Source organism: Dreissena polymorpha, chromosome 5 (assembly GCF_020536995.1).
Source record: "Dreissena polymorpha isolate Duluth1 chromosome 5, UMN_Dpol_1.0, whole genome shotgun sequence".
NCBI classification, from domain to species: Eukaryota; Metazoa; Mollusca; class Bivalvia; order Myida; family Dreissenidae; genus Dreissena; species Dreissena polymorpha.
In genome coordinates, this window is record NC_068359.1 from 106632574 (window position 1) to 106644787 (window position 12214).

Below are 12214 nucleotides of genomic sequence, written 5' to 3' on the forward strand. Positions count from 1 at the left end.
TGTTTCCTAAAAATAACATAACTTGAACGAAAATTTGCGAAGTCGATACATTTTTTTCAATTTTTGTCAATTTACCAAAACGTGAAAAGATCCCTTTAAAGTTAAATGAACTGTATCCCAGTAAAAGTGACATTAAGGCGATTGTGGCCAGTTTAGATCCAGTTCAGCCTGCAGTTACTTGAAAGCTGTTTGCTTAAGAGCGGTTTTCTGACAATGGCAAATAGTTTAATTGGATACTGATTAGACTGCCCTTTTCCTGTGACCTGGCTAATTAAATTCAGAAGCCTGGTAACAGTTTAACGTTAATGTTACCAATGTGTCGGACCAGGGCCTGGATTTTGAAATCTAGGACATGCATGGTCAGAAGATGTCATTTAAGATTATACATTTTTTCAAACATATACAAATGCATACAAATATTAATAGTAAAATGCACTAAGTCAGAAGGCATTTGACTTCGGCTGGTGCCTTGGTACACCAGGTGTTTCGGTTGCAATAGTTTGATGGACTCACTACTTGGATGTGTAGTTACATTATTTACAGTATATCAAACAGTATTTAGCATGAACCAATGATTTTTTCAAACATAAATAATTATTGATGTAAAATGCTTGAAGGAATTATATTTAAGGTTTAAGAAGGCATTTTCTTTTTGTTTTAATGGATATTTTTGAAAATTAGATTTTTTATGAATTTTTTGGCAACAAGGGGTAACGCATTTTTAAAAAATGTAATTAATTTTCGACAAACAACTGGTACCATGAGTAGCATTAAACAATTTTTTTTAAACATTTGTAATTGATGAAAAATGATTGCAAAAATAATATCTAGGGTCTAATAAAGCATTTTATATTTTATTTTAATAGGTTACTCTGAAAATTCTATTTTTCATGATTTTTTTTGCAACAAGGGGTTATGAAATTTTAAAAATGTTACTGTATTTTTAGACCAAAACTGGTACTATGATAATACTATAATGCTCTTCGCCAAAACATTTATAATTATATTGTTTATTCTTGAAAATGTATTTCCCCTATTCACTAAAAATAACACTTTTGATCAGAAAATTCATATATAATGATGTTTACTTTTATTTTCAAGAAGCATAATGCCTCTAAATAGTCGTATTCAGCCACAAGTTCTTGTCAGCCACTTAAGGATTATATGTTGCCTTTCTTTTACTAAATACAAAATAATTCTACGCTTTGAGACATTCATAAAATATTTTATGTCTTTACAACACCGACAGGCTAATACATTTATATATCAAGTACTTCCATACTAACGGGACCATTCTAGGCGGGCAACCTAGCAACCTTGATTTGTTCATATCTTCCTATCAATCTGTTATATGTTATGAATCATTTGTTCGGAGAACATTTAATGTTTGTTATAACTTTTAAATAATTCAATGTTCAAAGTGATATTGTTATTGACCGATAAACCTACATACTGATTAAAAGGGAATATTTTATTAATTATTTGCATTTTATATTACATGAGAATGTAAATGTTTTTCAAACTATAGAGAAATCTATATACAATTAATAATTGACGACGTTTATAAAAAAAACATTTATGAAATGGAAGTTTAAAGATAAAAATAAATAATGCAAGTTTTTGTCAGATATTCGTATAATTTCCATTATAATTGAGTGTCTGAGCAATGTGAATGAATGTAAATATCGGATAAAACGAACACTTGTCTACACTTGACTTATGATTTATTTTTTCAATATTGTATGCACAATAGTTTAGCCTTTATGCTTTTTTTAGCATTTATAGACAGTGTCACTCCCAAAAATCAAGGAATTATTACTTGTCATTCATTTGTGTAATGGTATACAATAATTTTGTGGTAGAATATTTGAGAAAAACATTAGAAACGAAAATTGTCAGTCATGAAATTTTCCAAATGGTTATGGAAATTACCGATCGTCGGTTTCTGAAAAATAATACGTCACGGTTTCTAAAAATACGATGGTTGTGCCCAAAGATTTTGGTGTTAATGAACATTACTGGTTTATATTTTAATAATTTCGATTCTCACTTGATTAATAGGTAATTTCAAGGCTGATAAACTTGAAATATGCAAGCTTTTCTTTCGTTTTGCATATGTCTGTCGATACATCTGTACAATCGGTAATTTCCGTAACCACTCGTTAAATTGTAGCAGACACAAGTTTAAATAAAAAAAATTATGTTTTACACTAATATTCTACCTCTTTCTTGCTAAAAACTAATGCATGAATGATTTAAAAGTAATATTGCATCGTTTTCAGCCAGGAACACTGTCTTTGACCGCGAAAAAAAAACATAACAAACTTTTGATTTACAATATTTACTTTATAAATAGCTTGCATGCGGCATGGCATTGCATGTTCCGCAAGATAAATATATCGACTTTATTTATTGGATGATTTCGGACTGTTTCATCCAATCAGAAAATAGCTTTTAAACATAATTTAGACCCATGTTTAGCGAGATAATTAAGTACCACTTTTTATACACAGCCAAATTGTGACATAACAAGTTCCCTCCCTTGTTGTTTCATTCTACTGTATTATGCCACCCTTCGAAGTAGAGAGGGTATATTGTTTTGCACATGTCGGTCCGTATGTCCGTCCACCAGATGGTTTCCGGATGATAACTCAAGAATGCTTATGCCTAAGATCATGAAACTTCATAGGTACATTGATCATGACTCGTATATGACCCATATTGATTTTGAGGTCACTAGGTCAAAGAGCAAGGTCACGGTAACCCGCAATAGTAAAATGGTTTCCTGATGATAACTCAAGAACGCTTATGCCTAGGATCATGAAACTTCATGTGTACATTGATCATGATTCGCATTTGACCACTATTGATTTTGAGGGCATTAAGTCAAAGGTCAAGGTCACAGTGACCCGAAATAGTAAAACGGTTTCCGGATGATAACTCAAGAACGCTTATGCCTAGGATCATGAAACTTCATAGGTTCATTGATCATGATTCGCAGATGAACCTTATTGATTTTCAGGACACTAGGTCAGAGGTCAAGGTCACGGTGACCCGAAATAGTAAAATGGTTTCCGGATGATAACTCAAGAATGCTTATGCCTAGGATCATGAAACTTCATAGATACATTGATCATGACTCGCAGATGACCCCTTTTGAGGTCACTAGGTCAAAGGTCAAGATCACGGTGACCCAAAACAGTAAAATGGTTTCCGGATGATAACTCAAGAACGCTTATGCCTAGGATCATGAAACTTCATAGATACATTGATCATGACTCGCAGATGATCCCTACTGAATTTCAGGTTACTAGATCAAAGGTCATGGTCACGGTGACCCGAAATAGTAAATGGTTTCCGGATGATAAATCAACAACGTGTATGCCTAGGATCATGAAACTTCATAGGTACATTGATCATGACTCGCAAAACACCCTAATGATTTTCAGGTCACTAGGTCAAAGGTCAAGGTCACGGCGACCTAAAGCAGTAAAATGGTTTCCGGATGATAACTCAAGAATGCTTATGCCTAGGATCATGAAACTTTATATATACATTGATCATGACTCGCAGATAACCCCTATTGATTTTTAGGTCACTAGGTCAAAGGTCAAGGTCACGATGACCCGAAATAGTAAAATGGTTTCCGGGTGATTACTCAAGAACGCTTAGGCCTAGGATCATGAAAATTTATAGGTACATTGATCATAACTCGTAGATGACCCCTATTGAATTTCAGGTCACTAGGTCAAAAGTCAATGTCACGATGACCCGAAATAGTAAAATGGTTTCCGGATGATAACTCAAGAACGCTAAGGCCTAGGATCATAAAACTTCATAGGTACATTGACCATGACTCGTAGATGACCCCTATTGATTTTCAGGTCACTAGGTCAAAGGTCAAGGTGACCCGAAATAGTTAAATGGTTTCCAGATGATAACTCAAGAACGCTTATGCCTAGGATCATGAAACTTCATAGGTACATTGATCATGACTCGAAGATGACCCCTATTGATTTTCAGGTCACTAGGTCAAAGGTCACGGTGACCTGAAATAGTAAAATGGTTTCTGAATGATGACTCAAGAACGCTTATGCCTAGGATCATGAAACTTCATAGGTACAATGATCATGACTCACAGATGACCCCTATTGATTTTCAGGTCACTAGGTCAAAGGTCAAGGTCACGGTAACCTGAAATAGTAAAATGGTTTCTGGATGATAACTCAAGAAGGCTTATGCCTTGGTTCATGAAACTTCATAGGTATATTGATCATGACTCGTAGATGACCCCTATTTATTTTTAGGTCACTAGGTCAAAGGTCAAGGTCACAGTGCCAAAAAACGTATTCACACAATGGCTGTTAAGGTCAAGGTGACTCATCTTAGAAAAATGGTTTCCAGATGATAACTCAAGAATACTTACGCCTTGGATCATGAAACTTCATAGGTACATTGATCATGACTCGCAGATGAAAATTAATAATGATGAAACTTAACCAGGATGTTTGTCGGGACAATATCTAGGTCAAGTTTGACGTTTGGTAAAGATTGAATGAACCGACTCCTCTCAGATGAGCGAACTAGTGCCATCTTGGCCCTCTGGTTCCTATGGATATTTTAACTAGTTCCTACATTCAATACAGTCAAATATATGTTAAGTAGTATCTGTACACATTGGTAGATTAAATTTGTGCATCAAATATTATTTTTTAATTGTTTTTAAAAGATATAGTTCAAATGTTCAAACTAGATTAATTTAGAACCTTAGTCATGTCACGGAGATCTAGAGTCCGTGGTCATGTGGTAATTAAACATTTTTAAATATAACAACTTTTATATGGAGTCCTGACCTGATCTCAAATGCATATCCCTTTTCTCTGTCACCCTGGTCATCTCCTATCAAAATGGCAAATTATATGCAGAACCGTTCTTTATACACAATGGTTGAATGAAAAAATTGACATCCTTTTCACATGGAAATTTCACTTTGACAGTCATGGAAAAAGGGCCTGCACAACACAGATCAAAAATACTTTTTATTTGTGGATTATCCCATATCTTGAAACTCTATGTGCATATATATCAAGTCTTCATGAAATCAGGACAACAAAAATGTTTTTTAAGTCCTTAATTGACCTGGCTATAGTAATCAGATTATTATAAGCTCAATTAGTCTATTTATGTCATATGCTTTGTGTATTGTAAACATACACACAATATTGCAGGTACATGATAGCAATAAATAATAACAAAGCCATCCATACTATAAAGGTCAATGGCAAAGCCTGTGAGAAAAATTTGAACGCATTGAGTGTAATCACACAACGTGCTCATGGTAAGCTTTTGTGATCGCTTTATGGTCGTCGTGAGCCGTCAACATTTGACTTGTTAACTCTGTGGATGGCACGTTTATATTCCAATCTTCATAAAATTTGGCCAGAATATGTCTCAATGATATCTTGGATCAGTTCGAAAATGGTTACAATTGGTTGAAAAACATGGCTGCCAGGAGGTGGGGCATTTTTCCTTATATTGCTATAGTAAAACATTGTTAACACTCGAGAGGTCACATTTATTTTCCGATCTTAATAAATTTTGGACACAATATTTGTCCCAATAATATCTTGTTATCTCAGGTGAACGAGTTTGGGCCTTTCAGGCCCTCTTGTTTGGCATCTTACCATTTGAAGAAAAGATATCATTGCACAGATGTCTTTTACTTTTAGAATGTGTTATGCTGCATTTCTTATGTGGCTTTTTTGGGGTATATTGTTTAGCACATGTCGGTCAGTCCGTCCACCAGATGGTTTCCGGATAATAACTCAAGAACGCTTAGGCCTAGGATCATGAAACTTCATAGGTACATTGATCATGACTGGCAGATGAACCCTATTGATTTTCAGGTCACTAGATAAAAGGGTAAGGTCACAGTGACTAGAATGCTTAGGCCTAGGATCATGAAACTACAAAGGTACATTGATCATGACTGGCATATGACCCCTATTGATGTTCAGGTCATTAGGTCAAAGGTCAAGGTCACAGTGAGTCAAAACAGTTTAATGAATCCCGGATGATAACTCAAGAATGCTTACGTCTATGATCATGAAACTTCATAGGTACATTGATCATGACTTGCAGATCACCCCTATTGATGTTTAGGTCACTAGGTCAAAGGTCAAGGTAAGAGTGACTCAAAACATTAAAATAGTATCCGGATGATAACTCAAAAATGCTTACGCATAGGACCATTAAACTTCATAGGTACATTGATCATGACTGGTATATAACCCATATTGATTTTTAGGTCACTTGGTCAAAGGTCAAGGTCACAGTGACTCATAACAGTAAAAAGGTTTCCTGATGATAACTCAAGAATAGTAAGGCCTAGGATTATGAAACTTCATAGGTAAATTGATCATGACTTGCAGATGATCCCTATTGATTTTCAGGTCACTAGGTCAAAGGTCAAGGTCACAGTGACAAAAAATGTATTCACACAATGGCTACCACTGGAACTGACAGCCCATATGGGGGCATGCATGGTTTACAAACAGCCCTTGTTTGTCTTATGTTGGTAAATGTTCATCTCGGTCAATTCTAGGTTAAATTCGAAAGTAGGTCATATGTGGTCCAAACTAGGTCAACAAACCAAATCACAGAAAAGGTAAGTGAACACTCCAGAGGTCACATTTTCTTCCAGATCTTCATGAAAATTTGACAGAATGTTATCTCGATGAAATAAAGTTTCAGTTTGAAAGTTGGTGGTTTGTCAAAAACTAGGTGTTTAGGTCAAAATATAGAAAACTTCCTTTATCTATCTACAGGTCACATTATCTTCCTGATTTTCATGAAAATTGCTTACAATGTCCATCTTAATCAAATCAAAAGCTGAATTTGCAAGTTGGTCATGTGCAGGCTAAAGCTAAGTTACAGCTTAGTCAAATCATACACAAGTTTTTGACACTATAACATGAGTTTTGGGTGAGCGATACAGGGCTATCTTGTTTTAGAACAGCCTGTAGTAAGAAAGGGAAGGTATTGTATTTGTTTCAAAAGTAACATTTTATTGTTATTGGAAGTAACTGAGCAATTATATGATGTCATAGTTTTGGTTATTTTGCTCACTTGTTATGATGTGACAAGGTGAGCTTATGTTATCACTCTTTGTCTGTTGTATTTTATCCAAAGTTTATTGTAAACACATAAGACATAATTTTACAATGTTTAAATTTGGGTGTCACCTCTTTGCCAGATTCTTATAAAACTAGTCACCTCTATGTCATTTTGGGTTTCATAAAAATCAAAAATAAGGGCACTAGGTCAAATATAAGAAAAGGTCTGTTAATACTTTAGTGGTCACATTCTCTCTTTGATCCACTTGTAAATTGGTTAAAACATTATTTTAAATGATTTCAAAGTCAAGCTTGAAAGTAGCATATTTAACATTTAGGTCACGAGGTCTAGTCTCAGTGATTAACTGGTCACGTTCCAAATTGGGTGATGTGCTTCCAAGCATTTGATCAATAACTAAAATCATTAAAATCTATGTTAACACTTACATGTTTTACCTGATCTTCATGGCAGTTGTTCAGAATGTTCAAATAAATAAAAGAAGGAACTCGGTAACAAGGCTCAACTAGATCGGATAGACGCAAATAGTTTGTTCATACTCACAATGCCTTTTTTTTCTAGATCTTCATGAAAAATTAAATAACACCACAAGGAAACAATCAGTTTCAGTTGAGCCACATTGTGCTGTTAAAGCTATCTATGTATAGAATAGATTGTTACAAAACCTTGTTTATCAATAAAAATAAATGAAAAAATGGCTTTCTTAAAGTTTTAGTCTTGGATGATATATTCCCCAACGTATAATCTACGACAATCTTTTGAGAAGAAAAACAAAATTTGACTATTATTATACCCCAACATACTGTGATTGGGGGCTAGCACAGGAATTCTAAATTATGTTCCTCGAAAAATAATGAGTAAGCATATTGTTGCTGTTTTATCCAGTTGTCTGGACCATTACTCCCAAAAGAATTGTAAGTTCGTTCAAATATGAGATATTTAGGTAAATAAATATCATTGAAGGGAGTGCAGTGTCCAAGAACGAAAATGATTGCATAACAACCATTAACTATTTCACCTGCGGATAAATGACAAGCAATAAAAATTACACAATTGGGTGATGTAGATTAACTTAAAATGGATGCTTATTTATTTTATGCTTTCCGGTGATTTATACAGAAATATCAGTGAAATAAACTGGTATTTCACTGTTTTAAACAGTGAAAAATAACAGTGAAAATATCGATATTTTTCGCTGTTTTTCTGGGAAAATCGATATTCCACCCTATCCAACAAATATCCTCTATATATCCATCCTCTTCAAAAGCATCATCAAACCAGTACTTTCAGTACTTTGATTTTAAATGCAACAGGATTAATATTCAGTGCATACGTGAAAAACAAAATCGAATACAAATATAATGTATTATAAGTGATTTTTGACCTCTAATTGCGACCTTTGTCTTTCCGCTACACGCTTTGTTCCTCACTGCGGTATACAATCCTACTATGACTGTAATATGCACCAGGTAATAAGAAACTCCTTCCATGCCAGAAAATGATATGCGATCAGACGAATGCGTAAAATTTTATATTAAAATGTACTCTGGAAATTAGACATAAACAAAGTGCGCCATCAGCGAAACCATGTCTTGCTGAAAGTGAATAATAATACGAAGACATACTGATCCGAGAAAGCATTAAAAAGTAATAAAGGAACAAACATAAAATCACAATGAACTATCAAACCAAAGCGCGGGCTTGCTTTCATGCCCAACTCTTTCAACTCGTTGGTTGTACGCTGGTAAACTGAGCGACCCTACTTACGCTGAGAGCACTTTGGTAGACTCAGACCCGGCGGGCATTGGCACTGCCCTGTAACGTGGTGGCAGGGGTACGACCCGCAGTCACATGATCTGTTGCATCGCACACCGAACGTCCGGTTCTGGCAAGCTGCAAATAATAAAGATACTTTTCCCGCACGATATAGAGAATATATGGTTGGTGCCGAGATGGAAAAAGGTTATCCGGTGAGGCTTACAAAAAGAAAATAGGGCGTACTTTAGCGAGCCCTATTTTTCTTTTTCGGGTCGAACCGGATAAACTTTCTCCATCTCGGCACCAACCATGTATTCTATTTATTATGCTTCATGCCGTTGATACATGTTATCAAAGACATATGCTTAATTGACATAAAATATCTTTATTCTTGTCGAGCCTCCTACATATACACAACATTCCAGACGACCGAATAACTACCGATTGTGTCACGTAAAAAATAGTTCCACTTTAATCTGTTCCTTTTAATACTTTCCAATTGAAAATATGAGAAGAAATAAAAAACGAATCGAGAATGTGATATTTTTCTTGGTAAAAAAATATATGCTGCAGCAAAACAAAAACTAAATTTTATTTACCTTAGTGACAACTTTAATCCATTGCTTATAACAATAAATTTACAACGATATACACATCCATTTTCTGTTTTGTCCATCCCTATTATCGAAATGTATTTTAAACCACACTATTTTTTGATAGCGTTTGTATCGAATGACCCGAAACCCGATTTACGAAATCCTAAAATCGCAATCCTGCCGCTGGTTTAGCTAATTATTTTATTCCTATCGAAATTAACAGTTATGAATGACAAACACACAATCCGAAATACGTTTATGATTCGTTCGATGCTATAAAATAAAAAAAATACTGTTAAAACCACCATGTCACAATTGTTGTCCCTAACATCCTGAGAGAAACTAGATAGAGCTTATTATGTTTTGTCTGAGAAATGACGTCACACTAGATACGTCATAAATTGCATAATCAAATAAATGAAAATGATAAATACGGAAGGCTGGTTCTGTAAAATATTTTAAAGAAGAAAAAAACGGATGTTATATAATATAACGATAACATTCCTGATGCGTCCCAGTAAATTTCAAAGGTCAAATATTAGAACATGTTAATCGTCACAGCGTGCGTAGGAATACACTATTTCCTGTTGACCAGAGATAGGAAAATTTATTCGACCCTGCTTTATTTGGTCAATGTTTGCAACAGAGGCAGGATAAAACATAAAACCTAACCATGGGAATGAAACAGCAAAAACGCGCAGTTATGGAGCCGTTATGATGTTCATGCCACAATTTTTAGTGTCATTTTCCTTTTCGTTTTTGCTTTCTTAATAACGATACGACCAAAATATTATCTATATATAGGGAATCATGATAAATTATTATTATAGTGAACGCGATTTTTAACTCAACAAAAGGTCATAACTTTGATTGAACTGCCAAGTACAACACTAATTTTTATTGTATAACCAAATTCTCTTAAGGTGTACCTTTCTCGCAGGCAAGGCCCGTGTATCCGGGCGGACAGTCACATGAGCCCGTGCTGGGCTGACACGTGGCGCCGTTCTGGCAATCACATCGCTCCCGGCAGTACTCCCCGTGGCGGCCCCTAGGGCACACTGTGAAAGGAAGACCGTACGTCATTAGCGTTTGTATGTATCACAAGGAAAATGCTTTTTTTAATATAACAAATATACATGTTTATGTTATGCTTTCCGGTGGTTTATAAAGAAATATCAGTGAATTAAAACTGTTAATTTCACAGTTTCAAATAGTGAAAATTATCTGTGGAAATTATCGATAATTTTCACTGTTTACTGTGAAATGACGTCGTTTTTGACGAAATGACGTTTTTATTACAGCTATTACAGCGAAGTTCTTTAGTTAAACTCTTTAACAATGTATCAAAACTGTGAGAGCATAAAATAAAAAGAAAATGTGTTGGAATCGGTGGAATATCGATTTTAATTCACTCATGATCATAGAAAAAATATATTTTCACTCGTGGCTGCGCCACTCGTGATAATATTATTTTCTATGATCACTCGTGAATTAGAATCGATAACCCACCGAATCCATCAAATATCCTTTATATAATGTTTGCATATCTTTAAAGAGACAGTATTTGTGAGATTTTTGCATAGCTTACACCTTAATTTCAGTTATCAGTTAACACTATGAACCTTTTTTGAAAGAAAAGGACGATTACCATGTTCACACAACTGGCCATAAAAGCCTGGGCGGCAAGAACAACATCCGGTCACATGGTCGCACTGCGCTCCGTTCTCGCAGCGGCACGAGTGCACGCAGCCCGGACCGTATCTACCCGTAGAACACACCGATTCGCACGTGCTCCCGTGCCAACCGAGGTCGCACGCGCAGTGCCCAGAAACGGGGTCACAGTGACCATTAATGCACGTGCATCGCTGTCGACACTGGTCCCCATAATAGCCTTCGTCACACTCTGCAAATACATCAATATCATATAAATGGATGACCCTTCATAAAGTTTTAAAATTTTAATATGCGACAGAAATAACGATTATGTTATAAACTACCGGTAATGTAAGGGAGAATATTTGATAAATGCACGTAGTAAGTACTTTCAACATTTGCATTACATATATTTTCCCTGATGTAAACAGCATGTTATCAGTGCTCTAAATCCGAGCCTCGCACTGTCAGACCGTGTATTTACGCACCTCTCTCACATCTGGGCCCGGCGTACCCGGGTAGGCAGCGGCACGGACCACTACCGCGCTCACAGGAAGCCCCGTTCATGCAGTCACAGATCTCCGTACAGTTCTCACCCCAGCGGCCATCTGGGCACTCGAGCGAGCACGTGGCTCCTATAGCAAACAATTCAGCGTAGTAGCATGTGGTTCTATTTTTAGTGACCATATAGTATATTCGATTACACTTACCTGTAATTACTCTAAGTTTTCGGACACCCTCCTTTTAGCCAAAATAATTATTTTTCGTGACTCTATATTTACGGACATACGGATTTTCGTCCTTAATTAATGACTCCAATTTTTCGGACAGTATATTTTACAGCGCTATTTTACTACATTTCTGCCTTATTTCGATTATCTGGGACCGTTTGATCATGGGGTTTTACAACCGGATTAAGGTAATGAAACCTGGCGTAGAATGCCCTGAGGGTCCTGAACCATTACAATTGTATACCGGTAATAAACAATGGTTTCACCCAAAAGCATTTGAAATGATATCGTATTCAGGCAGTAGTATGTTTTTTTATAACGTTTGTAAATACCATATCGGGT

At 35.6% G+C, this 12214-nt stretch overlaps 1 protein-coding gene across 4 annotated transcripts in view; it reads right to left on the reverse strand.

Annotated features, from left to right (window-relative positions):
- Positions 1–12214, reverse strand: part of LOC127832189 (multiple epidermal growth factor-like domains protein 6) — a 119821-nt gene that overhangs the window by 12708 nt on the left and 94899 nt on the right. For all 4 annotated transcript variants that reach the window (XM_052357487.1, XM_052357489.1, XM_052357488.1 and 1 more), the window contains 4 exons: positions 11630–11776; positions 11137–11391; positions 10418–10546; positions 8902–9027 (listed from right to left, as the gene is read on the reverse strand). In XM_052357487.1, the coding sequence (XP_052213447.1) occupies positions 8902–9027; positions 10418–10546; positions 11137–11391; positions 11630–11776 (657 nt within the window). The remainder of the gene's footprint in view (positions 1–8901; positions 9028–10417; positions 10547–11136; positions 11392–11629; positions 11777–12214) is intronic.